The following is a 25,960-nucleotide window of genomic DNA, read 5'->3' as shown; positions in this document are numbered from 1 at the left end:
CATCTTCTTTCTCCTCCGTCCCCTTCGTTCCTGATCGCTCTCTATCGTTGCTTTTGCTTCGTACCTTATGTTCCCGTTTAGTTGAGTTTCGACATTGGAGCGGTCAGAATAATTTCCGTCTTCGCTCTCTTCGAAAGGCAAACTTTGGACTAGCGAACAGAGAAAGGTCCTCGGTTATCGTTAACCTAGGGATTAGATTCGTCAGACGGATCTGAAATGACAAGATGTCGAGGAAAGTATGCTGAACCAGCTGAGAACAGTCCGAAGGAAAATCGTTCTGTCCGCGGTTAGACGAAACCGAGAAAAATTTCCTAATTGCAGTTCTCGATCTCCACGTATATTTATTGTTATGCTTTTACTTCGGGTAGATTTTAATGATTCTAATAGATTCCACACATAAGACACAGATACACGTACGCAACACAGTTACACGTACACGTACAATATAATATATATATATTAGATGAACGAACGAATACATTATATACGTATACATGATACGTATACATACGCTTACATACACTGTTACGATTTATCATATATTACACGTTATTCAATTTCTATCCGTGTTTCGTTAACATTGCACTTCTCGTCGGTTCAATCTTCCTAAGATAGCAAAGAAATACGTGCGTAGAATGGAGTCGTTCGACGATTCGTTCCGAACGATCAGTTGAGATTTTATTAGCGATATGAACCGTGGCAAAGGATTATCGGCGCGCGCTAGCCGTCGAGATAAGAACGAGCACGACCATTTGCCCGTTCGATCGACCATTGTTCTCGTTTAAATCATATTACTAGTTGGCTCACGAATCGGTTCTTTCGTTATCGCGGGACTAATTCGTGAAACGTCGTTGTCGTTTGATAGCCAAAGAAGAAAAAGTAAGAGGGAGTTATCGCGTTGCAGGCAACGAGCGTTCTTCACAAGTGACCCTCGTTTCTCCCCCGGTTACGTTATTCGTTCGTTCGGAACCATGGAAGGGCAACGCCTCGGTATTTCCTAAAAGCTCTTCTCGTGCCTGAAATCCTCGCTCCAGTGATATATGCCTTGTCGTTGAGTCCGTTTCGGCTCGCGTTAATATCGAGGACGAGAATGATCAAAAAGCAAGCTGTTAAATGGGAGAATATAGAAAGAAAGAAGAGGACAGTGGATAAAATTAGAGGAAATAAGCGAAATATTCCTCGATCCCATGATACGTTCTCCTCCTCGAACTTGTCTTCTTCGGTCGGCTTGCTCGCCGACGCTCGACCGTAGGATTAATTATTATAATTATCGATTAACGCGCGTAAGTGTGTCGTAGATGTAGTCTGACCAGCTCGTTCGACTTCGACGAGCGTCTCCTTCCTTTTTATACGCGTTGGTGTCAGCGACTGGTCGAGCGATGACCACAAACGTTCAGCGGTGGACGTCGAGAACTCGAGATTACGCTGGTCCCCCTTGTTGAAACATTGGAAAACACGGAGGACGTCTGTACAGGGCTGGGATACATCGGGATATGGCCGGAAACGGAAATAGCGTTGGCGACGCTCGGGGGATACTCGCGGGAATGAAACGATATTCCCCAGAGACTACTACTCGTGACCCACGAGAAGTCCTCTGAGAAGCACTGCTCCTGATGGGTTCCAGCTGACTTCTCGTGAAACACGAATGGTAATTGTTTTTCTCTCCTCGACTCTGGCACTTTTTTCTTTCCCCGCTCAAAGATATCGTTGGATTCAATCTCGAGCGAATGCTGTTAGCTTAAGAATAGAATATAAATAGCCGCGGTACGCGTGCCGTCGGTTTAGCGTTTCGGTGACACGATACGAGTCAACCAAGATAGTTTATTCCGTTGCTGTTGATCTCGTGCTAGAATTCTACCGACTGTGCGGAGAGTAGTTGCAGCGGTTAGAAGGTTCGCAATTGTTGTATTCCCCTTTTGTCCCCTTCGACCACCCCGATTGTCCAGCAATGAGAAGACACGAGTTCGCGAGTTTCGGAGCAAATCGGCTATACTGATTACGTCTCGTTTAGGGGTGTTCCAATAAATGGAGTATATCGTAACGTAGTTCTCGCCCCCTTATTCAACGGATGATCTAATCTCGTTCTTCGATTGGGCGAAATCGCGTGGCCTCGACGATCGAGTCGACTTACGAAACATGGAATACCATAGATCCTCGAGGAGCGAGTCTTAGACTTCTCGATCCTCTTGCGGTTCTGGATCGTGCTAGCTATACGTTTACATTCCAGACACGTTTTGGAGCAGCGAGGATTTTCGGTTCGGGTGCTGTTCCGTCTCGAGGTTACGCGATCTGCGCTCATGATCTATTTTTGTACCAAAAACGATGGAAAAAAAACGAAAAAAAAAAAGAAAGAGAAAGAGAGAATAAAACTCGAAAGAGAATCTGCCGTGACCATTCTAGCGATTCCTCTTTCGCATACTCGAGCGGAAACTGGGCAGAGTACTTTTTCTCGTCACGTCTGCGCCGTGACGTCTTTCGTAGCGCTCTTTTAGCCTCCACATGATTCAAAACTCGTTGTAAAAAGGCACTGATATCCATAATCGATAAACCGACAGCTACATATATCGGAAGAACGCCGACCATGTTTCACGGCCGATTTCGAGGAACGCAGCTACCGGCTAGCGTCAAAACGGCCAGGTCCAGCGATCGAGGATTTTCCAGTGGGTCCTGCAGAGGGTCCTGGAGAGCCTGGCTCGATCGCTGGACGAACAATCCAGCGTAGAGATTAAGAAGAAACCAGAGACCAAGCGACAGAGCCACGGTTTATGATTTCTTTTTCTCTCGATCTCCACACGCCTATTGCTTTCTTGTCGTTCGTTCTTTCTTTGGCCGTTGGTCGCCAGTTCCCTCCTTCCCTGCTTCTTTTTCGCTGTATGCATCCTGTCCACTGTACTCGTTAAACTTCCATTTCAGAAGGTAAGGGGTAGAGAACGATACCGCTGATATGCAGTTTCCGATAGCGATCACGTGCAATCTTGTTCGTTAAGCTCTGCATGGTTTAAGGATTCATCCTGGAAATATTAATAAAGGGGTTCCTAGAGCCCACGACTCGAAAGATATTAAATTTGATATTTCCTTTTGGTAAAAAAATTCTGTAGAAATTGTTTACTATTATATAGACTTCAAGTTTGATGTTCCAAATATCTCGAACTAATTTTTTCAGGGTTGAGAGGCTCAGTATTATTAGGGTTGAAGTCGCTGCAGCAAAGTACAGGGGTGCACGCTTTAGTGTCCTCAGTTTAGAGGTATATCTGAACAATTAGAGAAGAAGAAAAAAATTAGGATTTTATTGACCTTGGATACGAAGCTTACAGGTCATTGCAAGACCTGGCTTCCAAGAAATAAATAAAAATAGTAGTAGAGTACAAGGTGAGCAAAAGTTCGGACCCCAAAGCAAGCACCACTGTACTTCCTTTTATTTACATTCGATTTGTCTCAAATAAAACACAATGTACCAAGTATAATTGAGAAATTATAAGGTAAAATAATCAACGAGCACATTTGCTGGCTCTATTCCACTTTATTTTAATGAGCCATCGTCCAGATGTTAATTCGTGTCCTTTTCAAGGAGTGGTACCCTTCTTCCTGAGGAGGACACGATTCAAGAGTTGGCGAAACTTTGGCGAATATTAACTGCGATACGAAACTGACATTACTGATGAAATAAATGAAGATGAAAAGCTGCAGGATACTTGGAAACCTAGCAAATATAATCCGCGTAGCTCCGTTCGTTCTCGAAGCTGTAATCAAGTCTGTTGTTCTCTCGATTACACGTCGTATGACTATACACGTTCACACGTACACACACCCACACACATATTTTTAAGATGTTTTGTGCATTTATAATGTCGTAATAAAAGTTTCGAATCGTGTCATGAAATTGTTTTCTTCGTCTGTCTGTGAGGGAGAAGAAATTCGCGCGCTAGGATTTGATTTGAATCTACCGCGCGATTCAAGTCTACCAATATGGCTAACTTCAAAACATGTGACCACTTCATTTTCGTTCTAATATTAATAGAAAAAGTTTACAAGTTTTTTAGGCGTGAAATCAAAATTCTAAATTGGAAAAATAGAAGTCATTCGATTGAGATAATTCTCCGAAAAGTAAGAAAATTATAAAGAAGTTTTGAAGAAAATGGCGATAGTAGCGCCGCCTACTGGTCCTATAGCTTGATCATGCAAAAAGACGCCATTTGTGTTTCCGCTGCGAACAGGGAACGACGCTTGAACCAGCTTGAGCAGACTTAGCTCAATATAGTGAGTTTTCTCTTTCATTTGCTTTTTATTTTCAATAATTCTTTTGTATTGTGCTTCTTCTATACAAATATCTATCTGAACCTAACAATTCTTCACTCTTAAATACATAAAGTCGTTTTCTCGAGAGTACGCAACCTCATGTATTCCATTTGAAATTTAAAAACACTCATTTTAATCTTCAATGCTATTTCAGTAAGAATTCAATCTCCATACAATTTTCTAATTGCTTCTAATACTACTTAAGCCATACATTATTATTAGTATAAAATTTGTGTCATTTGATGCACAAGGGCAACTGTAACGAATAAAGATGGCGTCCCGTGTTTAATTTGGCGCCCTTTTGCCCCTTAGTTGCAGCACAGTCCGATAGAGCACAGTCGAGGCGCCACCTCGACACTAGAAACATCATTTCCCTGGTCGCAAGCGTCGTCGAAAGTTTGATCGTTCGAGCGCGGCAAACGTCTCCTTCTCATATTTTTCTCCGCGATTTAAACAAATTTTCCGTGTCGTAATTACCCACAGTGACCATAGTTACCAGTGTCGTGTCGCGAGTGATAAAACCGAGTGAAATCATTGCAGTATTTTCTCGTACTTTCTTTGCTATTGCTGGTCCCTCTCATGCAGGATGCCGGGTACCATATACCATTCAATGAAATCGTCGTTTTTAAATCGTTCTGCCGCGTTTCCGCTATTTGCGTTTTCAGTGCTGGGTGAAACGTTTACTAACGACGGTAGCGAAAATCGTGCATATTTCTCGCGAACACGCGTGAAACAATCGAAATGAGCAATCTAAAAGTGTTTCGTTGGAATGAAGCTTTCGAGAGGCTCTTTGAAACTTCGCTGGAGAGGAAGGATGACTTTGGAATGACTGCAGCTACCGAAGGATGAGGAGTTTATCGGTGAGTGAAGAATTTAATATAATTTTGAGCGCCAGACTTGCGCGAATTTGATCTGAAATGAAAATGAAAGATAACCTATCTGTGTATCTATATGTATGTTATTTGAAATGTGCTCGTGGTTGCTAATATGCTTTTCAATATGGTTGCTCATTTATTTTTGTGGAAATGATTTTTCCTGTTTTGGTTTTTTTAAATAATGAAAATGTCAAGGTTACGAACATATAAGTCATTTATTTCGCTTGTATTCGATTGGTACCAGAGTACACTCTACGCTACAGTCGATAAAAATTGGCTAAGGCTTTGGACTATCCGGTGTATTTGCGATCTCTCGCGAAAATTCGACGGCTACGTGCGTCGTACGTTTCGAGTGACGTGCACACGTGTGTCCATACTCGCGCTATGTACAGTGTTTCTTTAGTGAGTAAGATAAAAGAATAGCAACGGGAGGAGTAGAGATAGATCGAGGGTGGGAGGCAGAAAGTAGTACCGCGAAAAGGACGAAGCGAAGGGGACGCTAGATGGCGTCTCAGTTTAGAAGGCAAACAGGACGAACAGATAAAAGCATATCGCTCATTTGCTGCAGCAGCGACGTAACTCGAGTACAATCAATTTTTGAGAAATAGGGCAATGAGCTTATTCCATCTAATCTACTAATAAGTCAATAACAGTCGAGTCATTATTACAGCAAATGAGTGATCTACAGGGTGCTCGGCAACAGGTGTTTTTAAATTTTAAAAAGTGATTCAATATGAGTATTAAAGAAGGGGAAATCATGGACATCGAAATTACGCGTGAGGATTCGTTCCCATTTAATTAGTTGGTGAGAAAATTCCTAAAATAGACTGTGAAGTATGTCTGACATGAAGACTCATTCTACTAGCCTCGCTGCGTCTGACTAACGCAGTGAAATCTAGTATCTACTCAGCAGTAGAATAAGCCCCTAGTGAGACACAATTCTCGCGCACTTTAGGTGTATTTTCAGAATTAATAACTCAGAAAGGAAGCCTTAAACGTAATTTCGTCATTTTTAATTTTCGTCTTATTTTAGCTTATAGAATCATTCTTTAAAATTTCTGACGCCTGTTCTATTATTGAACACCCTGTATATGAATAAAAGAGACATTTTGTCTCGAGTCGCATTATTGGACCAAGTCCACGCATATTTATATACAATCGACAACGCGTCGTGTTTATCTCGCGCTAGAAATCGAAACGGTAACATCGACAGCGTGGAGCGAAATTTTCTCGCTACAAGCATTCGTGTGAGTGGCAGATTTTCATCGTGCATCGATTAAATAATAATCCTCGCGCGAAAGACTTCGTTCCACATCTTCGACACGGAATAGGCTCGTGCTTTATGTACACGTCATTGATGAAACTGGTATACAGGCTGTTTCAAACTTAACACGTTGACTGCTGCAGGATTTTTACTAAAAACAAAATAAATTCCATTATTCCAGTAGATGGAATACTAATCCTCAACTTAGCTATTTAAAAAAAAACATTAAATAATAATTTAATAAAAAAAATATTAAAGAGAAGCTATAAAATTAAAAGCAGACAGAAAGTATACCTTCGCTGCCGATCACGCGCCAGCGCGCGATGAGGCTCTTCCTCAAGTAGCCGACCACGCACTATCGCGTGTTAGATCTATGTTAAATCAATGCCAGCTGTGCGGATGGCATTTCTAGAACTCTACGTCGTTTCAAATGGCAGCGAAGGCGTTGAATCAAGACATAATTCTAAATCCATCTTCATCCGAGCATTATGAAATCCAATCTATTGTTTATTTCTAAAACCAATACAATTATTGTTAAATCCTGAGCTCCAAGAACACTTCACGCTTACTCCTTACAAGTGTCTAAAAAAAAAAACAATAAAAAACCAAGTACCAAAGGGTCCTTGTCGCTAATTTCCACTAAAATCCTTATCATTAAGTAGCCAACGTGTTAAGATACGAAATGTTCTCTCAGACCTTCCTAAAGGTCCAAGTCTGAGTCTAAGGACGCTCGCTATACTTGTTCCATCGACTACAACTATCTATACACTTAAGAAGACGCGGCTTAGAACGTGTTTCGCTTAAACCTAGAGGGTGGATGGGGATGGGGCGCGTTGGGGCGCGTCGGGGCGCGTCACCCTGGGATTGGTATGCTATGCCGCGAGCCTGCTCATCGGCCGAAATACTGCACGGTGCTCTAGAAGCTTTCGAGCGTCGAGGGGAATCGCGAGGGCGGGAGAGAGCCGCGAGCTGCGAGCTACCCTCTCGAGGAAGGGGCGTCGGGCGCGGGAACTCGCGAGCACATGGAAACTCTCGGCCGAGAGGAACGGTGACTAGTAGCTTTTGCGTCGAGCAGTCTCTCGCGTTCGGTTCGTTCTCTCGGAGGGAGAGGCAGAGAGAAAGACAGAGAGGCGAACAAACGGGGAGAGGAGGGTAAACTTGAATCCAGCTGGAATTTCCTATATTCGAATGTCGTTGCTGGTTGCCACGAAGTCCAAACACGCAGAATGTTTCTCAGCGGCTAGAGAGTGGTCCGTGATAAGTGGGCAATGCCATAGGGAGAGAATGAGATATCTGGGGATGTTTGAAATCTCTGGTGGACGCCAGGCCTGTTCAACCCAGGATTGAAGAAGTGTTATGATATATAAGGATTTCAAGAAATATGTTTATATGAACATTTGTCATTGCTTTTAGGAGCTGAGTTAGTTCCTGAATTATTGCCCACTTATTATGGGACAGTCTGTATATGTACCTATGATCTACTGTGTTTATTTTCTTATTATTTTTATGGTGTGTGTGTGGACCAGTCGTATAAATAACCGCAAATGTATAGAAAATCCCAGCTTCAGTCTAGGCGCACCTTGGACACAGGATCCTGTAGAGCAGGCTTTTGTAAACAGTGCCACCTTGAAAGCCTCTATTTAACACTTTACTGTGGCCAGTCGTTTCACTGTAGAGCTAATTGTTCTTTGATTGCTAAAGCTACGACTCCATTGAAGCATCAAGGAACTTCTGTTTCTCTGAAGAAGTCTCTCTTTGTTGCTGAAGGTTCCTGTAGATTTCTTTTCCTTCAGACAGAAACGCAACCTTAATATTGTTTTGATTACACTGCCAAAGGTCAGTATTGAAACCTTCAGCAACAAGAGCCAACAAGACGTTCCTCGTCATCTCTTCACTGGAGATCCAGCTTAAGTACACATCTACCAACAATAAATGACTGATGGAACTTTGGGTCTAAATGTCGATTACAGAACAAACCTTCTTTTTCCATCTAATGGACAAGAAGACAATCGACATATCCGTGCCTCAGAGTCAGACAAACTCCATTTTTGTTGTATTTCAGAAGAATCGAAAAACAAATGCGATTACTTATTACTTAGCACAGTAATGAACTAAACTGAACTAAATTCCTATTATTCTAATAAAATAAAGAGGAAGCAGTATGATCCTGTAGAAAACTAAATTTCGAAAAAATGGACTCGAGTTAGCCAGGCTCTGAGGTGCAGACATGGAATCTGTAATCGGCCTTCAGCCAAAACCGTCGATCGCTATTGTTGGTAGGTATGCGCTAATGGTTAACGAAAAGAAGCAGCCAGCAGTGAAGATTCCTAGAAGGTTTCTAGCCACTTAGCAAAGTGCTAATTTGCGCCTAGACTCACGTGCCAGCTCGCGCGATTCCCTCTCGGAAGGCACATCGTTCGCGACTCTCGAGTGCTCGAAAGTCCTCGTTCAAGGCAAACGCGGGCCGAGGGCCGTCGATCCCAAGGGCTGGTCCCAACCGGTTCGACACCTGGTCGCCTTCCGCCAGTGGGGCAGCTGGATGCCCAGTCTCTTGCACTCGTGCACGTACGCGGTGAACGACTCGCAGTAGCAGTTCTCGCTGGGGCACTCGCACATGTCCTGCAGGCAGGCCTTGTAGTACATGTTCGGGTTCACCTTCTTGTGGCACGCGTCGAAGATCTGCGACCTGAGCCGGTTGCACAACCTGCGCATCCATCACGAGTTTAGTGCTCGAAAATTCAGTTGGATCACCAGACCAAGTTTAACGTATTCGTAGTGTCATTGGGATTCGACATGGGGGCGAGACTTCACCTGTTTGCTCTAGGTATGGCAAGAAATAACGCCGAGTTCATCGAGAATTAGATGTAATTGCCTTGAGCAACGTGGAAATGTTAATTAAATTCGAAGAAATTTGCTTTTGAACGGAGCAAAGCTTTGCCATACAAATGCTTTAAAAGAAAACGTGTTCTCAATTTATTGTTAATAATGTTTTTCTTTTATGCCACCAGACGTCGTGACTTTTGTGTGTCGAATCCCAATATGTAAGTAGTTCAAATGTAGATATGCCTAGCTATCCATAAGAGCATAGTAGTTGCTGTGTCTAGGTGAAGCTACGTTTAAGTTACTTACATATTACAGTGTGAACTTGTTGAAGTTGGTTTGGTGTGGTTCATATGCAGTGCTTTTAAGTGGATCACAGTCTTAAGGTTTATATCTGGACCCTAGATCCAAGGTGTATTAAATCCATTTGCTTTCTACAGGCTGATCAGTTTATCTGGAAACCCTTTGAGAGTTTACTGTTAGCATTGTAAGTGCTGCCAACACCTATTAGAGGGTTCCCAGTTAAACTGATCATCCTGTATGTGACTTGATAAATACACTTTGACTCTAGGGTCTAGATATAGACTGATTATGAGACACAATCCCTGAAATCTCTACTGAATAAGAAGACAGTCGATACACAAAAACTTCCATCGATTCTATCTCAGTCTCCATCAATTTCTACCAGTCCTAACTTCTCTCAACTTAAGTCTCTGCTATACTTCATAGGCTTTCGTTTTTCTCTGTGCCATTTTGCCAAGAAATTCCTGCCAAAACTCCTGTGCCACCTCCAGTGTCTTCTTCCCAACTCTCCATAGCAAATCCACTCACCGATGATCTTTTCTTCCCCTGCATCGTCGCTCCCTGTCCAGGTTTCCTGGCTTGGGCCTGATGCAGCCCTTCTTAGCGCCCACTGCCCAGGACTGGCCGAAGGGCTGAGGGTCCTGGACCAGTCTGCCTCGTCGGTTTGTGAAATCATCCTTCGGTACAGAGTTGAAGTTACCACAGAGGCCGCACAATTGACCTCTGTAAGAGGTGGGCGCCGAAACTTCTAGGAAACTGATGCCATCCCAGAGGACCTTGATCCCGATTTCCGTGCTGACGATTATACTGTCCGCTGTTCGGTTCACTTCTAGTCGGTTGGCCACACGATATGGCACTGCCACCTTCTTTCCATTCACTTTTACTCGCATCCTCTGGCCGAGATTCACTTTGAGGTCGCCTACCTATGATCACATTAGTGGACACGTGAGTAGAGAGTAGTCTGCTCCTTTGATATGATGGGATGGGATCAGGATGCTATTTCGATGCATAAATATTGATAATATTCTATGGGGGGAAAGAGGGTAGAAATAAGACGATTGAAAATTAGGTATTTAGGTATGTAGGTAGATAGATACGTGTCAAGTTGATATTTCGAGTCGATTTGCATACCTATGGATTCGTTTCCCTACCTTTATCGCGATAGTTTTCGTCCACGCAGAGAATCTCGTCGCCCTGGCGTCGTTTGTCACGCGAATGCTGAACGAGTGTTGCGCGCAATCGCTGGCTAGTTGGTACTTGCAGGCTCCTTTGAAGCTGTAGAACTTACCATCGAAGGTTCGATAGTGAGGGTCACCAAACACTGTACATACGCCGTCGCCTGTGAAACGTAGTCGTATTACCAAGAATGTTCTCATGAATCTCGTGTAATTCTAATTCTACGTGTAAACGATAATTACTTTCGACGCAACGTGGACAACATTGGCCCTCAGGGTGCTCCAGTCTAGAGTTCGGTGGGCAGGGTAGATTTAACGGTGGGCACATTGGCATCGCGCATCGCACCTTTCCTTGCGTGCAAGCGCACGCCTTGCAGGAGTCAAGCTTCCAAGTTTCGCCATCCTGCCTAGGACAAAACAAAACCTTTAAACCACGAAAATCGGAATGGGATACGATAGGTTTATTTGTAGAGGTTAATGAAGTTTAGTTACAGAGGTGTTAAGGAAAATTTAAGTTGCTTTTGGGAGCTCACCTTCTTCAGAGATTAGAAGATTGAGATATTTCTAAGTATTTAAAGTTTCAAATATTTGAATATTTGAATATTTGAAAATTTGAATATTTGAATATTTGAATATTTGAAAATTTGAATATTTGAAAATTTGAATATTTGAATATTTGAATTTTTAAATATTGAAAAATATCTAAATCTTAACGTTCAAACGAAAGGATAAAATACTCGCCCCGTAAGTTTTCCCCGCATAAGTGCAGGAGGGTCGAACTTCCTCGACCTCGGGGCACTGGGGACAGCATCGCCCTGGTAAAACAATCTGGTGCTCGCTGGGGCAGTCATGGACAGGGCAGGTTTCTCTGACACACGACACAGCCGAATTGGAGCAGCTGCATCGTGTGCACTGATCCGCGTAAAACTGTTTTCCAGAATTGTAGATCATTGTTCCAAGCAAGCATGCGCCTTTGGGCGGCGACATGTGTCTTCCGCTGCCTGTTCAGTCGTTACGATCATTCAGATTATTCAGAACAGTACACTTTTGCGTGTTACTGCTATAACTAGACCGCAAGGGCGTGTGCAATTTAGAAAAATACATGAATCCACGAGTGGAAGAACAGTACAGGTCCATAGATCACATTTCGAGATACTTCATCTCAGTCTTTGCTTATGTATCTGGACCACAGAGTAAAATGGCGTATTTGGACTTGCACTGTGCTTCAACTGAGTGATTCTTCTAAGGATAATCGTAGAAATATCCAGATACCTTTGCATCGCGGGCAGCACTCCCCAGGATCGTGCACGATCTTCGAAGATGGGCAGTGCAGCACTGGGCAGGCCTGCTTGGCGCACGTCAGCCTCCCAGCGTTGCACCTGCACGTGACGCAGGGGTCCTCGGTGGTCGTCACCGATCTGTCCGCCGTCACCATTTGTCCATTCACGTGGCACCCTGTGGAACCAGAAAGACACGTCGAGAGTGCCTCCTCGCTGGATGGTTTCGCCTCGCGTTACGTACCTGAACACACTGGACAGCACTGGCCCGGGGCAGGTGGGATGGGTTTCGAGCACGGTGTGTAGCAATGCAGTCGGGACTCGGTGATCACTCCAGCCTTGCAGACGAAGATTCTGCAGGGTTCGTTCCCCTCCGTCCACTCGGTCTCCGACTCGTGGTACACGCCGTTTCTGACGCACCCTTTTCATGGAAACGCACGAGAATTTAGAAGGAATCGGAATTGGGGAAAGTTACAGTACTGTCTCGATATAGCCTCGCGAATTTAAAGAACTTCTTTCTAGTTAAGATAGTGGTGAACTTTACTCTGCTGGAAGACTTGAATAAGATCCAGTAGAATAAGCCCTGAGTCAGACACAGTAAAGTCAGCAAAATAAGTCCCAAGTCAGGCACAGTGAAATCAGTAGAATATATCCCGAGTCAGACACATTTCACTACTACCTATATTAATCATCTTCTGAACAACTAATAACTCCGAATCCAAGCCTCAAATACAACTTTGCCTATCTTCCTTTCCACCTAATTTTATCATGTAGAATCACCCCATAAAATTTCTGACACCTGTCGTCGAGCACCCAGTCCAGTAAAATAAAAAGAATACCTACTATCGAGACAACACTGTACACTGTACACAAATCGCGTGTAAGATTGCTAGAAATTCTCCGAAGCGACTGAAACGCGAATCAGTCGAAATTCCGCGGAAAAGTACCGGCGATAAGATCAATTCGGTCGCAGACTGTGAATAGTGTCGAAGAGCTAGCCGAGATTAGGCTTCTTTCATGGATTTGGTCGTGGCTCGTACGGAAACAGGGACAAGCTTGCGTCACAGGAAGCGTAATTAATAGAGAAGGAGATAAGGGGTCGGAGCGAAGCATCTGTCATGTCGATCGACGGTGTAAACAGTCGGACGTGAGGCGATGCCCAAGTTCCTCGGGTTTATCGGCGTATCGGCGAACAGAAGCGTCTTTGTGCCCCGGGAACAATGCTCCGCCCGGCCATTCCTCTCGCGCCGACTCTGTCTTCGTCCCTTTAACGCACGCTCCCCTCACCCTCTCACGATGGAACCAGAAAGCGCGAACTTGCCACCGAGTCGAAGCAATTAGAGCGATTAGGACGATTGACCTCTTAACACGGACTCTTGTTTCTTATTCGACATCTTTTGGGGAATCGCTAAACTCTGAAGCGTTGTGCATCTTATGGGGAATTTTAACATAGGTAGAAGAAAATGTACACTGTATATAATAGGTAAAATTGTAGGAAATATTGAAAATGTAGTAGAAGTTGTAATATTTGGGAGAATTTTCGGGGAAGAAAAACGATCTTCTCTTTTCTCGATTTGCAGTCGAGTAGAAAAATTAATTCGGGAAATTTCAATACGGGGACGAAAAAGTAGAGGCTTTACCCTTTAAAATGAAACCAGGCTCACCTCTCTGCGATTTTTTTTGGCGGAGTTACAGCAGCTCAAAGATAGACAATTTTATCGATTACTGGATCATTGTGGCATTGTGATGCCTGAGACACACTTTTCACTCAAAGTGCGATAACTCGACGAAAAAAAATCGTAGATCAATTTTTAAGGTCTCATTGGAAAGGAGAGGGTTCCAACTTTGATTTCCCCCTAGGAGAAGTCGCGAAAAAAATTGATCAAGCTCCTGAGAGTCGTCTGAATTTAGAAAACATTTAGGGAGAAACTACCTTCTCTCTCTAGGCCTGTTCTGGAGTTAAGAATTTTTTTCGAACAAATACAATTCAGGGATGTGAAAGTAGAGACTTGGCCCTTTAAAATGAGACGAGGCTCACCTCCCTGCGATTTTTTTTGACGGAGTTACAGCAGCTCAAAAATCGACAATTTTCTGTCCAAAACTAGTGATTTTTTAGTCTTTCTACAAAGCCTGTAATTAATACTCGTGTATTTAAAGTATTGTTTCAATAGAGCCAGTGCTCTACATCTTCCTTTCCTCATACGCCCCTCTTGTTCCAAAGCATGCCTCTCCTCCCCATCTCGTTGACGTACCTTTACACCTGTGACAGCATTCGTCCTCCCTCGGCTCCAGCAGCGTGTAACAGCCCTCGATGCTGGGACACTCTTGCTGCTTCCTGCACTCGACGAAGCCATTCTGCGGGAAACAGAGGAGACGTTGAATCTCGACTCGTTTCGAAAACGGCCGACCGAGCTGCAATTATTTCTCTGGCGGCTTATCGCGACCTATAATTAAACCCTTGGGATGGATTTATCTCGCGCGCGGATTGCGTAAAGCAATTTAATGCGCGGGTCAATGGGTGGTCGCGGCGCGTACGCGAGAAGGTCGCGGGTACTCTCGAAAATAACGAAGATTACAGCTTGGCGAAGGCGCGTTCGCGCTCCCGCGAGAGCCAGGCTTCCGTCAGCGCGCGCGCGGTGCCCGCTAGCGAAATCGAAAGGAACGGGCCCGAAGGAAACGAGCCTCGAGGTCGAGCGATCGCGCGATCGCTACCAGACCCCGATTTACGACCGTTCCGAGGCGATCGATACTCTTAGGCCGTGTCTACACTTATGGAACGCGCGATGCCTTGAGGGGGGATAACCGATACGTGCACTTTCTTCGTTTTATTACTTCTCAACGACTCGACGTGTTTTTTACACTTTTATTTCGTTTCGAGTATTCGACAGAATTTCGAGCGTACTTCAGCAAGGATTCAGCGCAAAGAAATGGTTTCAGGAGTCGTACAGGTCTTACTGGACCACCTGTTTCTGGATGGTGGCCCTGAAAATGCCTGTACATCGTAGGTAAAATGAAATAGTGAAACATTACTTGAAAAAAGACTCTAATAAAGGTGAAGGAATAGTGGTTAGCAGAGTTAAGCAGAGTTGAGTTAGTCTGTCTCTCAGGTACAGAATTGAAGAAAGAATTTTCCTGTCGAAAGGGTCTCCATTGTCATTCAGTCTTACGATGGATCTGTGTCTATGCAAAATTTGCAACCGAATAATCGCGCAACTCGCAGCTGGCACGGTCCATTCGACGAACCTTGTCTCGCGCAACCGGAGAAAACGAGAATCTCTCCTCCGAGAGTCGGCAAAGTCGAGTCAACGAACCAAACGCGCAGATAATTGCCGGTTCACCGACAGTGCTGCTAACATCGCGCTTCGAACAATTTTTGCGACCGATAGGTCTAGATAACTCATCCCGAACCGCCAACCGAGACGACCTATCCGCTCGCTTTTTTCTTCGAACCACCCCGCGAGAACGTGCGATCTTCCTCGGCCAGTCGATCGCCGAGGACCGCTGGATTCTTCCATTCGACCTCTCGAACCCAACAGAGCCACTAACTTTCACACTTTTAGCTATTCGAGCAGTCTTGAGATTCTACTGAAATTATTTCCTTCTTGCTTATATGAAAGCAGAGTTTCAGGGTTTGCGAGGAGTTTCTCATGAAAATGAGCCCAGAGAAGATAGAAACTGGAAGAGGTTGAAGCTTTGATCAGTAACCTCAGGTAATAAGTAGAAATGTATTTTTCTTTTAATATTTAGTGGATTTCTATGGAGTTTGGGCTCATATTTCTTGGGAAAAGCTCAGCAGTCTATTGATCCTGTTTTCAGAGAAACAAGTTGAGAATTCTAGGATATAGAATTTTGTCAGTCTTTACGAAACACTTTGCACAGGCTGTCTCCAACGCAGATGCAATAGAGATGGTATTTTCTCAGAGATGGATCCAGAAGGCCTGGATCTGCCGCTGTATCGATCTCTGAAAATGTGCATTCTTTACCTTGCATATGCAGTTGAAGCACTTGGTGTTGGGTATCTTGTCAACAGTGAAGTCTTCTCCTTCGACGTCGCAGGTCTCTCTGCTGCCTGGAATCAGAACGTCGCGTCGACTCGGATCACCATTGAGGAAAAAGAATACTTAAGCCGAGGCGCGTCGCCGCGGTCGCGAGATATCGATTTCGTGTCGGCGATCGTTCGCTCGATACGCCGGAAACGGAGGGTCGTTCGCGACGATCGACCTTCGCGTTCCTCGATCGAAACAAGACGAGGGGCTCGAGGCGATCGAGCGCTGTATGTGCTTGGCTGCTACTTACGTGTCTGTTTTCCCGGTTTCGGGCGCACGCTCGATCGAGAAATCGGCAAGAATCAACGAGAGATCGGCGATGGCACATGGGGGCAGCCTGTCCCAAGCGCGCTCCACCGAATACGATCTCCGCTGCTAGCTGGGCGAAGCCATCGTCAACGTCCCTCTCGGTTCCCTCGCGCACGTATTCCTGCACACTTTAAGCAACTTTCTTTAAAACGTAACCTCTTCGCGGATCCTCCCACGCACGAATTTTCACTTCGCTTTTGTGGCTTTCTCTCTAGCCCTTTTTCTCTCTCGCTCTCGCTCTCTCACGCTTCCCCTCGTCCCCTGTCGACAGTGATGGGAATTCGAAGACTCTGAAGACTCGAGGTCTAGCAAAATTGAAGCCTCAAAGCTGATCAGACTCTCGAGAGCTCAAAGCTCCGAGACATAGGTATTCGAAGTGTTTGAATTGCCATCACCTATCGCTTCCCTCGCATCTATCGCGGCTCGATCGAACCGGAAACGAAACGCACAGTGGCACCGATGGCCGAGTTCTCACAGTTTCCTCGAATCCAGGAGCCCTCGGGGTTTCGAGGTGTCTCTGGAATGTCGGGGACATGAGTCCTCCTGTCTTCGTAGAACTTTTCTCTCGTGTTCTCTTGTTTCTCAAGTGCGCAGGAATGCGTGCGAGAGGACGCGGTCTCTCGTCTCATCTTCCCTCACCTTTGTGGGCTCTCGTGTCCCCCGAAGCACGCGAGAAGGATAGGGACCACTTGATGTCGTCCTCTTCCGGTCGATCGATCGACCGAAAAGACGATTGCTCGATCGAGGAGAAACGTTGCGATCACGAGACGGTCGACGCGAGATGGTAAATGTCTCAGTTGATGAACGTGTCCCGATACGCGAACATTAATGCTAATTCTACTTTCTTTGAGGCTTAACCTTTTGAAGGAGGATGGTACATTTGAGAATATTTAGTTTTTCTTAAATTTATATTTATATAATTACGAAAGAGACAATGAAAATTTGTAGAAATAGCGTAGGAATCATCGTAAGAGTCTTTTAGTTCGCGTAGGAGTCTCCTAGTTCTGTTAGGAGCCTCCTAGTTCTCATAGAAATCCTCTAGCTCTTATAGGAACCGTCTAACTCTTATAGGAACAGTCTAACTCTTATAGGAACAGTCTAACTCTTATAGGAACAGTCTAACTCTTACAGGAACCGTCTAGCTCTTATAGAATCCGTCTTAGCTCTTCTAAAAACAGTCTAGGACTTGTAGGAATACTTTAGTTCTTATAGGAACGCTCTAGCTCTTACAGAAACCTCTAGCTCTTAGAGAACTTCCCTAGAAAATTTTCTATTGTCTGCTTTCTTTCATTCGTTGATTCTACTTGGCCTTAAGCAAACTCCTCCTTCAAAAGGTTAAACTCTAATTCAATTCAAAAGCAAAAACATTAGACTCAACAACTAGGACGTCATAATCCACACGTCCATATATCGGGACAAGATGCATTCTCAGATCGTTCACTTACTGAGACACTCAACATCTTAATCCTTAAACCTTCGACTATTAAGTCACTTCACTTACTTGACCCCAAAGGAACTTCAGAATATCCATATTCTCAGTCTCTTCGACTGGCTCCCTCCACGACGAGAGGTCCCTATACTCACTTTCTTTTACGCTGCAGGAAAAGAGTATCTGTCCCATTCTCTTCGCTCACGTCACCGCGTCGCAAACACTGTGCAGATGTTCAGAGTCATGTGCCACGTGAAAACGTACCTTTACCTCGTGCACCGTGGTTTCCCGCGCGCTGTCCGCCGAGCGAGCGCGGAAATAGATTCGGAGACGCTATTGCGCCGTAAATCGCAGCGGCGTCTCAGAGGGGCGTCTCTCGGGAACCGAGTCGACTCGCCGTTATTTCCCACGGCGTTCAAAGCTTCCGCGGGGCTGGGACCAGTCGAGATTTCGGCGGAAAGCGAAGACGGATCGGCGTCGATCATCCACGCGATTGCGTAACGCGTTGGTATCTGAGGTTTCGACTGGACCTCGCGGCGCGAGCACACGGGAGCTGCCGAGAGGAACCTCGGCCCTCCTTTTCCCGAGCCGATTCGCGGGCCTTTCTTCCTCGATCGCGAGGGAGGAGAACACCCGAGCCGCGAGCGATACGTCGACCGGCTCTCTCGAATCATCGAGCCGAGATTCGACCTGACTCGGCGCAAATAGACCGGCAGATAATGGAGATAGACTAAGAATAGAGCGTTTAAAACTCGTAAATGGAGCGTGACGCGGCTCGCGATCGAGTCGCGGCTGACTTTCGATCGCGGCTCGATCGATCGATCGACGCTGAATCGCGAGTCGCTGCTTCGAAACTCGCTGCGGTCTATTGTCGAACCTGTTGGAGGGTCAGACTTACCTATGATGCTTTCGGAGGCCTCGCAGCGACCCAGGGACGAAAGGAAGGCCAGGGCTAGAGAGATAGCTAGGAGTGTTGAAGGTAGTCGTCGAGACTCCATCTTCAGGTTTGAAGTTATTCCGATTCGGCTCCCTCGGGGACCACTTACTGAAAAAATAATGTCAGACGATAGATACAAGCGGAGTATTGAGAGGAAAGGAGCACGACAGTTATCGGGGTACAAAGTTGCTTCGTTATTATTAAGTATTTTGGATACTCAGGAGTGAAGAGATAGGTGAGGCTGGTGTGGAAAGGGAAGAGAATGGAATGTGCTTCAGTATGGTAGTATTTCGAAAATTTGAATATTTGAATATTTGAATTTTTGAAAATTTGAATATTTGAAAATTTGAATATTTGAAAATTTGAATATTTGAAAATTTGAAAATTCCAGTATTTGCGAATTCCCCTGTTTCAGAATTCTCCTATTTGAGAATTCCCCTATTTGAGAATTCCCCTATTTGAGAATTCCTCTGCTTAAGAATCCCACTACTTGAGTATTCCACTATTTGAAACGTCCGCTATTAAAAAATTCCTGGCTTCGAGAAAAAGGAAAACACAAGCAAATACAAAGCGCTATTCTAATTGTTTGAAAGGAGTCGATGGAGGGCGCGAGCAGCGAGCCGCGAGCTCTCGCGCGGTCGCCGATTATTGTCGTAACCTTCTGTCCGTGAGTATATTTGCGCTAGATCTCCGTATATTTTCACGAGTCATGTGCCAGCTGCGGAACCTTTCTTCGGAAATCCGTAACAGCCGGTTCTCGCGGTGTTTCCGAGAAAGACGACGCAGTTACGAGACACCGCGTCCTCCATCGATCCTCCGTGAACCGATTGACCGTTCCGATCTCCGCCGATCGCGCCTACGTTCTCGTTTCAGCTCTCCTCGACTCGATCGCGATCTCTCTCAGCCCTTCGCGAAACCGTTACGCAACCTTCGATTCTCTTATCATTACACCACTTGCACGATGTAAGCTCGAGTATCGAGTTCACAGAGAATAAGAAACATCTGAGGTAAATTCACTCGTTAATAACTCGCGAAATTCAACAGATGTGAAAAAAGGGAAAAAAGGGAGAAAAATTGAAAGGGATAGGAAAATCTTCAAAATTCCTATTTAAACATACTACTAGTAATAATTCCAAGAAGTCTTCCACTAGGTATATTTTACTTCACGTTGGCAACACTATTATGTCTCATTCTTAGACATGTCCTATCCACACAGCATAAATATTTTATAGATCCTGTTTCTATAACCATTACGGTATCTCTTCATGTCCTTTACTTTCCAAATCTAAACTTTGTTTTATCCACTGCTATATTAAAAATTGTCAACTGTAGAAGTTGGCGACTGGAGGATGGAAGAATCGAATCGGGTCGATTGTGGACGATTTCGCGGGTGATCGGAGAATAGGCGAGCGGGCCGATAGGCGTTCGATTTCGCAACAGCGCGATTGATCCGCGTGCACTCGTGGCCGCGACGCGCGGAATTTTCCCTCGACCGTCGCTTCGACTCGATCGTGTTTCCGTTATTATCGTTACCATTCTATTTATTACGCGACTCGAGAATGAAGCTGAAGCAAGAATACGGGAGAAAAGGGATCACAGTCTCCTAGTTGAACGAGGAGAAATGAATCTAGGAACGACAGAGGATTATGAACGCAAGAATGTTCGTAAGTAGATTGGGAATTGAAAGTAGATCGGATAGAAAACACAGCTGGTTGACTGGATATATATGAGAGGCCAGGCGCGATGACACAGGGGTCATGTGGAAGGCGAGGGTAATTGAAAGCAGAAGGGATCGAGGAAGATAGACGCTTGAGATATGGATACTGTCTTCGCTCGTTATAGTCTCACCTCAAACGAACTTTATTTCATATTAGTAACACTGATTTTACCTCAGACGAAGTTTACAGTAGAAAACAATTAGTTACATATACATATTCCGATATTTCACTTTATGTTGCGTTTAGTAAACGAGTTTTATGCCTTTATGTTGTAAGTAAACGAGTACTCATTCTTCTCTCGCCTTCAGAAAAATTTAATGAGTGCATAAAATCGACAACTGGACGAAAGAATGCTCGTGTCGCTTGAATTTCGCTGAAGTTGGGGACGAGCGAGTGTTCTTTCACTTTCTTTGAACGCACCATTACGTGTGAGGCTGCATAAAGGAGCTTATATCGAGTGAATACTGTACAGACCACCCCTCGATCCCTCGGTCCAGCGTTCCCCTATCGAGAAGTCATCCGGAGGCGATCCACCGTCGATATTAGCATAGAATCTCGCGCGAAGCTCTCCTACGGGCAGGAAAAATGCGGCCAAACCTACGAGCACCGAGCCTAGAAAGTCGAGCGAAATTTTCCGTGATCTGCGCGCGGAGAACGCAACTCGCCTCGCTTCTCCTCTCTCTTCACTTCTCTCTCTGTTCTTCTCGTCTATTCTCTCAGAGCGTGTCAGTAGTAATTGCAACTAGAACGCCTCGAATCGCCTCGAATCTGTACATTTGACCAAAAATTCGCATTATCTCGAACATATTTCGAAGCTTAGCTTGTGAAACTCTCAATCGCTTTAGAAAATTTGAGAGATGAAATAAGTCTTGAGAAATGCGTAATAATTGAAAGTCTTCAATTCAGTTCAAAGCGGTATTATTAACATAAAGTATTAAAGAGAGTTTGAAAAGTCTGAGGTGTCTTCGAAGACTTTCAAGAATTTTACACGTCGAATCATGCTCGAGGCTTAAGAGCTCTTGAGAGTTTTGGTAGCTCTAGAAGTTCTGGGGGATTCAATAGGTCTTGAAAACTGTGTACTAATTCAAAATCTTAGAAGAAGCTTCAGTATGTATCTTTGCCCAAGCAGTACCATTAACATAAACTATTAAACCCAGCTCGAAAAGTCTGAGTTTTAGACTTGGAATCATCTTCAAAGCGATTCGAATCTCCACAATCTCGAAGAAGTTGGAATCCCTTTAAAAACCGAGATTCGAACTCCCATCGCTACGTGTCAGCCTCGCTTTCCATGGTCTCGCGAGTGCCTAATGGACGGGACGAGTTCCGTTTATCTCCGATTTAGGAGCCGAGAGGATAATACGCGAGGACGGTTCGCTGGTCGAAGAAGAATGCGGCCGACGACGGACGAGGAGGAGCGGATCGGGCCAGCGGCCAGTATTCCGCCTGTTCGCGACTTTTTGGTCTCGCTGGTCGCGAGGAGACTCGACGGCGCCGCACAGGCGAGCCGAGGAGCGCGAAAAGTCCCGACCTGCGCTCGAGTTCGCCTCGGACACGATAAACAGCGAGAGAGGAGCTATCGCTGGCAACACTCGACTCCGAACTCGATTCAAATGGAAATGAAAACGCGAACGCTGGACGATACAAAGAGGGCAGATAGCGCGGCGATTATGGAGCTGGAAAATGGCGAGAAGCTTCCTTGGGATACGCTCTGGCACTGGGAAGACCTAAGGTCTTTTCAGAGAATATTCTTTGAGAGAATTGGATATTAGAAGCGTGCAGAAGTGAAGTATCATAATATAGTAGTAGTTTTCCATATAAGGGGTGTCCCAGCTGAGCTAGACGAAATGAATGTCTCGCAACTTCTAAATCAATTTTTCCGCGATTCGTTTTGCATGCTGTAGATAAACAGATTCGCTGTGTAAAAAGAAACCCAGGTGTACAAGCTTGAATATTCAGAGGAAGAGATACATTTTGAATAAAGTTCCTCTGCATTTATGGAAGCAGGAATTCGCATAAACATCCGCAGTCTAATCATTGCTATGTATACCAAATGCCGAGCACTAATGCGGGCGATTTAATTCCACGAGGCGAACGAGACGCGGCTCGTACGTGTTTCGCGACAGGGAACTCGGCTCGCTCCAGCTCGGACTCGTCGCAACTCGTTCAGACTTATTGGAACCTGTAGCTGATGTTACAAACCGTCCGGGACCGATGACTCTCTCGCAGATACCGAATCTCTGGCGCCGCGTTTGCTTTGGCACGTGCGCTCGAGAACCATCTGGCTCCGACCCACTGTTAACCCAGACCCGACACGTCGATGCTAAGTAGAGTGTCGAGAGAGAGGAACAGCTTGTGGGCAAATCGATCCTACGATTATTTCTCACTGTGATCTGAGTCTCTATTCGATATACCATTCTCTTGCTATAGAGCTTAGGATTCATTTAGGAGTTTATGGTGAGGGACGTATTTCTAGGGTGAACAGTAGTAGCAATAGCAGTTGTACTTCTTGATCCATTGTTACAATTTTCAGGTGATCTTTAGAGTGTAGAGTAGCTATGGTGAGAAACTCTCAGGTGGATGTGATTAAAAATACTGGAGAATTGTTTCTGTATTTGTTATGAGCATCGTTGATGAACCTGCTGTTGCTGCAGCAATTACTTAGGGTGAAAAGAATGTCTTGGTTTTTTATTTGGATGGTGGTACTTTGACACAAGCTTGCTTAGGATACTTCAAGTCATGGCAAGAAATGATGATCTGTGTGTACTCAGTTGGGTGACGAAGACTTTAGTTAATGAGTGCTGGGCCACTTTATTAAACTGTACCAGAAGAAAAAGAGACAGACATTCGCGAGGATAGTAGAACTTTAAAAACATTGCATGGAGTTAAAAGAGCTAAGAGAGCTCTCAGTGTTAGTCACCAAGTGGAGATCGAAACTGAATCATTCTTGAGGGTGAAGATTATTAAAGATCCTATGACAGATCTTTCTCAGCTTCCTCATGAACCAAATCAAAATTAAAGTATGGAACCAAGCTGACAGCCAAGGAATACCACAGAATCACACACTTGCTTTTACCTCGCAATTCCTCAGCAGTTCTCGAGGTCTCCCAAAAGCGCGGGAATCCACCATCGATCCATCCGCCAGGCGATCTTCTCCTCAATTCGACAGAAGAGCAACGAAATCTCTACAGAAGGAGGAAAGAAGAATACTAGGAGAATCAAGATACAAGAAAAACAGGGAAAGGCAAGGCTGCGATCTCGCGTGCACAAGCACTCGCGAGTTTGCCAGAGCACTCGTGATCGACTTTGCCTCGAAGCGACGCGATCGTTTACTCCAAGACACTCAGGCGTTCATCGCCATAGACTCACTACTCCCTAACGAGCTCACACTCTGGAACACAATCCTAATGTCACCTCACTGACCCATCGCGATCTCCCCAAGGACCACGAGTGACAGCACATACCAAAGGAAACTCAAGGTGCGAGCACATTACTGTCACGCCACGTGAACCCACGTTACATATCACAACAAATTTCTTTCACACTATAGCAAAACAGATCTAAACCAATCGAGAAACCTCGGCTCGCCCTATGGACTTGCTACAGGACGCCACGTGAAATCACGTCACAAATTTGTTTCATATTCCAGCGAATAGGTCTAAAAGAAGGGAAAAGCCTTGGCTCGCGCTATAAATTCGCCATGGTATGTAACGCGAGTTCCCGCGGCGTGACAGTAACGTGCTCGCACCCTCGTTCGATCGTCCAGCAAGCACCTGTGTCCGATTTCGCTGGTGGATCGTCGACGACGATTTCCAACGACACTAGCACCGCGACAGCAACAAGACAGCAACGCTCTGGAGGGCGGAGGAGGCGAGGCGCGCGCGGAAAGGCCGGCTCTCCGAGAGCAACTGGAAGTAAGTGGCACGAGCTGTCGCGTGCAAGCACGCCGCGGCGGAACGACAACAACGGAACAGGTGCGTGGAACGAGAAGGGCTCGGAGTGCGCGCGCGCGCGAGCGCCTCGACGAGCGTGCGTGCGAGCTGGCTCCGTGTGCGTCGGTATGCGAGCTCCCGTGCGCGAGCCGCGCACACAGAGACGTCCACTTCGCCGCGACGACGCGTCCCGTCGCGTCCCGTCGCGTCCCGTCGCGTCGCGTCGCGTCGTGGGCGAGAAGAGCGACGGGTCGGGGACGGGTCGGGGCCGAGAAGGAGCTGGGCCGCCGATCGCGACATCTAGCTCCGCATACTCAGCTGTCAGACGGCTACGCGCCGCCTTCGATCCGAGATCGCGACCGCTCGCGAGATCCTCTGTCCTCGATGCCGCGGGAAACCTGCTCGCTCGCGGGTTCTGCTATCCAGTAGAGTTCTTTTCTTATGAAGAATCGTCTCGGTGGAAGCTTGCTGCTGCAGGTACTCGATCTTTCAGTCGCTGGATACGTGGAACCTTGGCTTGTACGTGGAAAGTAATGAGGAAGATATGACGATTTTGATTCAAGTTGTTTACGAAGGGTCTTTTATGGATGCATGAAGTGCAGATAAGTGTTCTAGGGTTGGGATAGGAAGGATAGAATCGTGGAAATAGAGTTTTCAGTGGCGTGTACAGGGAGGTTCAAATATAGTGTTTTTTGAGGATGAAAACAGTTCTGAGTTCTTAGAGTGGAGACATCGAACATGCACAGCGTTTTAAATGAAGTAGTCTGTAGATGAGGAGGTCTGTTCTTTTAGTATGTAGTAGATTTCAGATTGGGGTATGTACAGGGTGGTTCAAATGAAGTGTTTCCTCAGAAACCACTGAAGACACTCATATACAGAGGGTCTATTCTATCTCTATACAACACGCTACGTTTCTAGGACCACTGCTAAGAAGGAAAACACAGGAAACTAGATTCCCTTAAAAATTGTACAAACTCAAGAGACCCCAATCTCCGTACCCATCATAAATCATCCTAAAATGAAGCTTAAACTTCTCTACAGGCCAAACGTCCAACAACTTTTCAGACACTCCTCCATAGGACTCCGTATCTCAAAATCACAAAAAGCAAGAACTCACCCGAAACTCGCTTCCCCATCCACAGGTAAAAATTCAGCCGAGCAAAGTACAGTCTCGACTCTATCCTCTAATCGAAGCTCTGAGAGTCCATAAAGAAGGCACAGAGTACTCTCGCCGCATCCTCAGCACTCACCGAATTCGCTTGGCCGCGGTCCAGCGTTCGACGGTCCTCTCTGGCAATCGGTTGCGAGCGCTGTCGCTCGCAGCTCCGTCGCTGCGCCGTCAGCGCTCGCGACGACGGGGCTACTTTCTCTTGGCCGCGGTCGAGCGTGCGGCCTCCGTTCATTTGACGATCGTTGGAACGATCCTCGGGCGAAACCCGCACTGTTCGGCGCGCACACGCGGCGCGCGGACGCCTGCGACAGCCTGCGACAGCCTCGCGAGGAAAATCGGCTCGGAGCACCGAGCACCGCGCAGCCCACGATTCCTCCGCGTCAGCTGCTCGGCCGCAGCTGCACTGAAGTT

At 45.7% G+C, this 25,960-nt stretch overlaps 1 protein-coding gene across 1 annotated transcript; it reads right to left on the bottom strand.

Moving 5' to 3' along the window:
• Window positions 1-8,795: 8,795 nt before the first annotated feature.
• Window positions 8,796-25,645, bottom strand: Cv-2 (crosveinless 2-secreting protein). Its single transcript, XM_076388019.1, has 11 exons — window positions 25,496-25,645; window positions 18,693-18,839; window positions 15,994-16,079; window positions 14,263-14,365; window positions 12,255-12,431; window positions 12,006-12,188; window positions 11,475-11,734; window positions 10,977-11,136; window positions 10,710-10,897; window positions 10,087-10,481; window positions 8,796-9,139 (listed from the first exon to the last, which is right to left on the bottom strand). Exons 1-11 carry the CDS (start codon window positions 25,512-25,514, stop codon window positions 8,884-8,886), a joined length of 1,974 nt encoding a protein of 657 aa, XP_076244134.1. The 5' UTR covers window positions 25,515-25,645; the 3' UTR covers window positions 8,796-8,883.
• Between the last annotated feature and the right edge of the window lie 315 nt (window positions 25,646-25,960).

The sequence above is a fragment of the Calliopsis andreniformis genome, chromosome 10, assembly GCF_051401765.1.
Source record: "Calliopsis andreniformis isolate RMS-2024a chromosome 10, iyCalAndr_principal, whole genome shotgun sequence".
NCBI classification, from domain to species: domain Eukaryota; kingdom Metazoa; phylum Arthropoda; class Insecta; order Hymenoptera; family Andrenidae; genus Calliopsis; species Calliopsis andreniformis.
The sequence above is the reverse complement of the archived record's forward strand: the minus strand, read 5'-3'. Positions and strand labels throughout refer to the sequence as shown.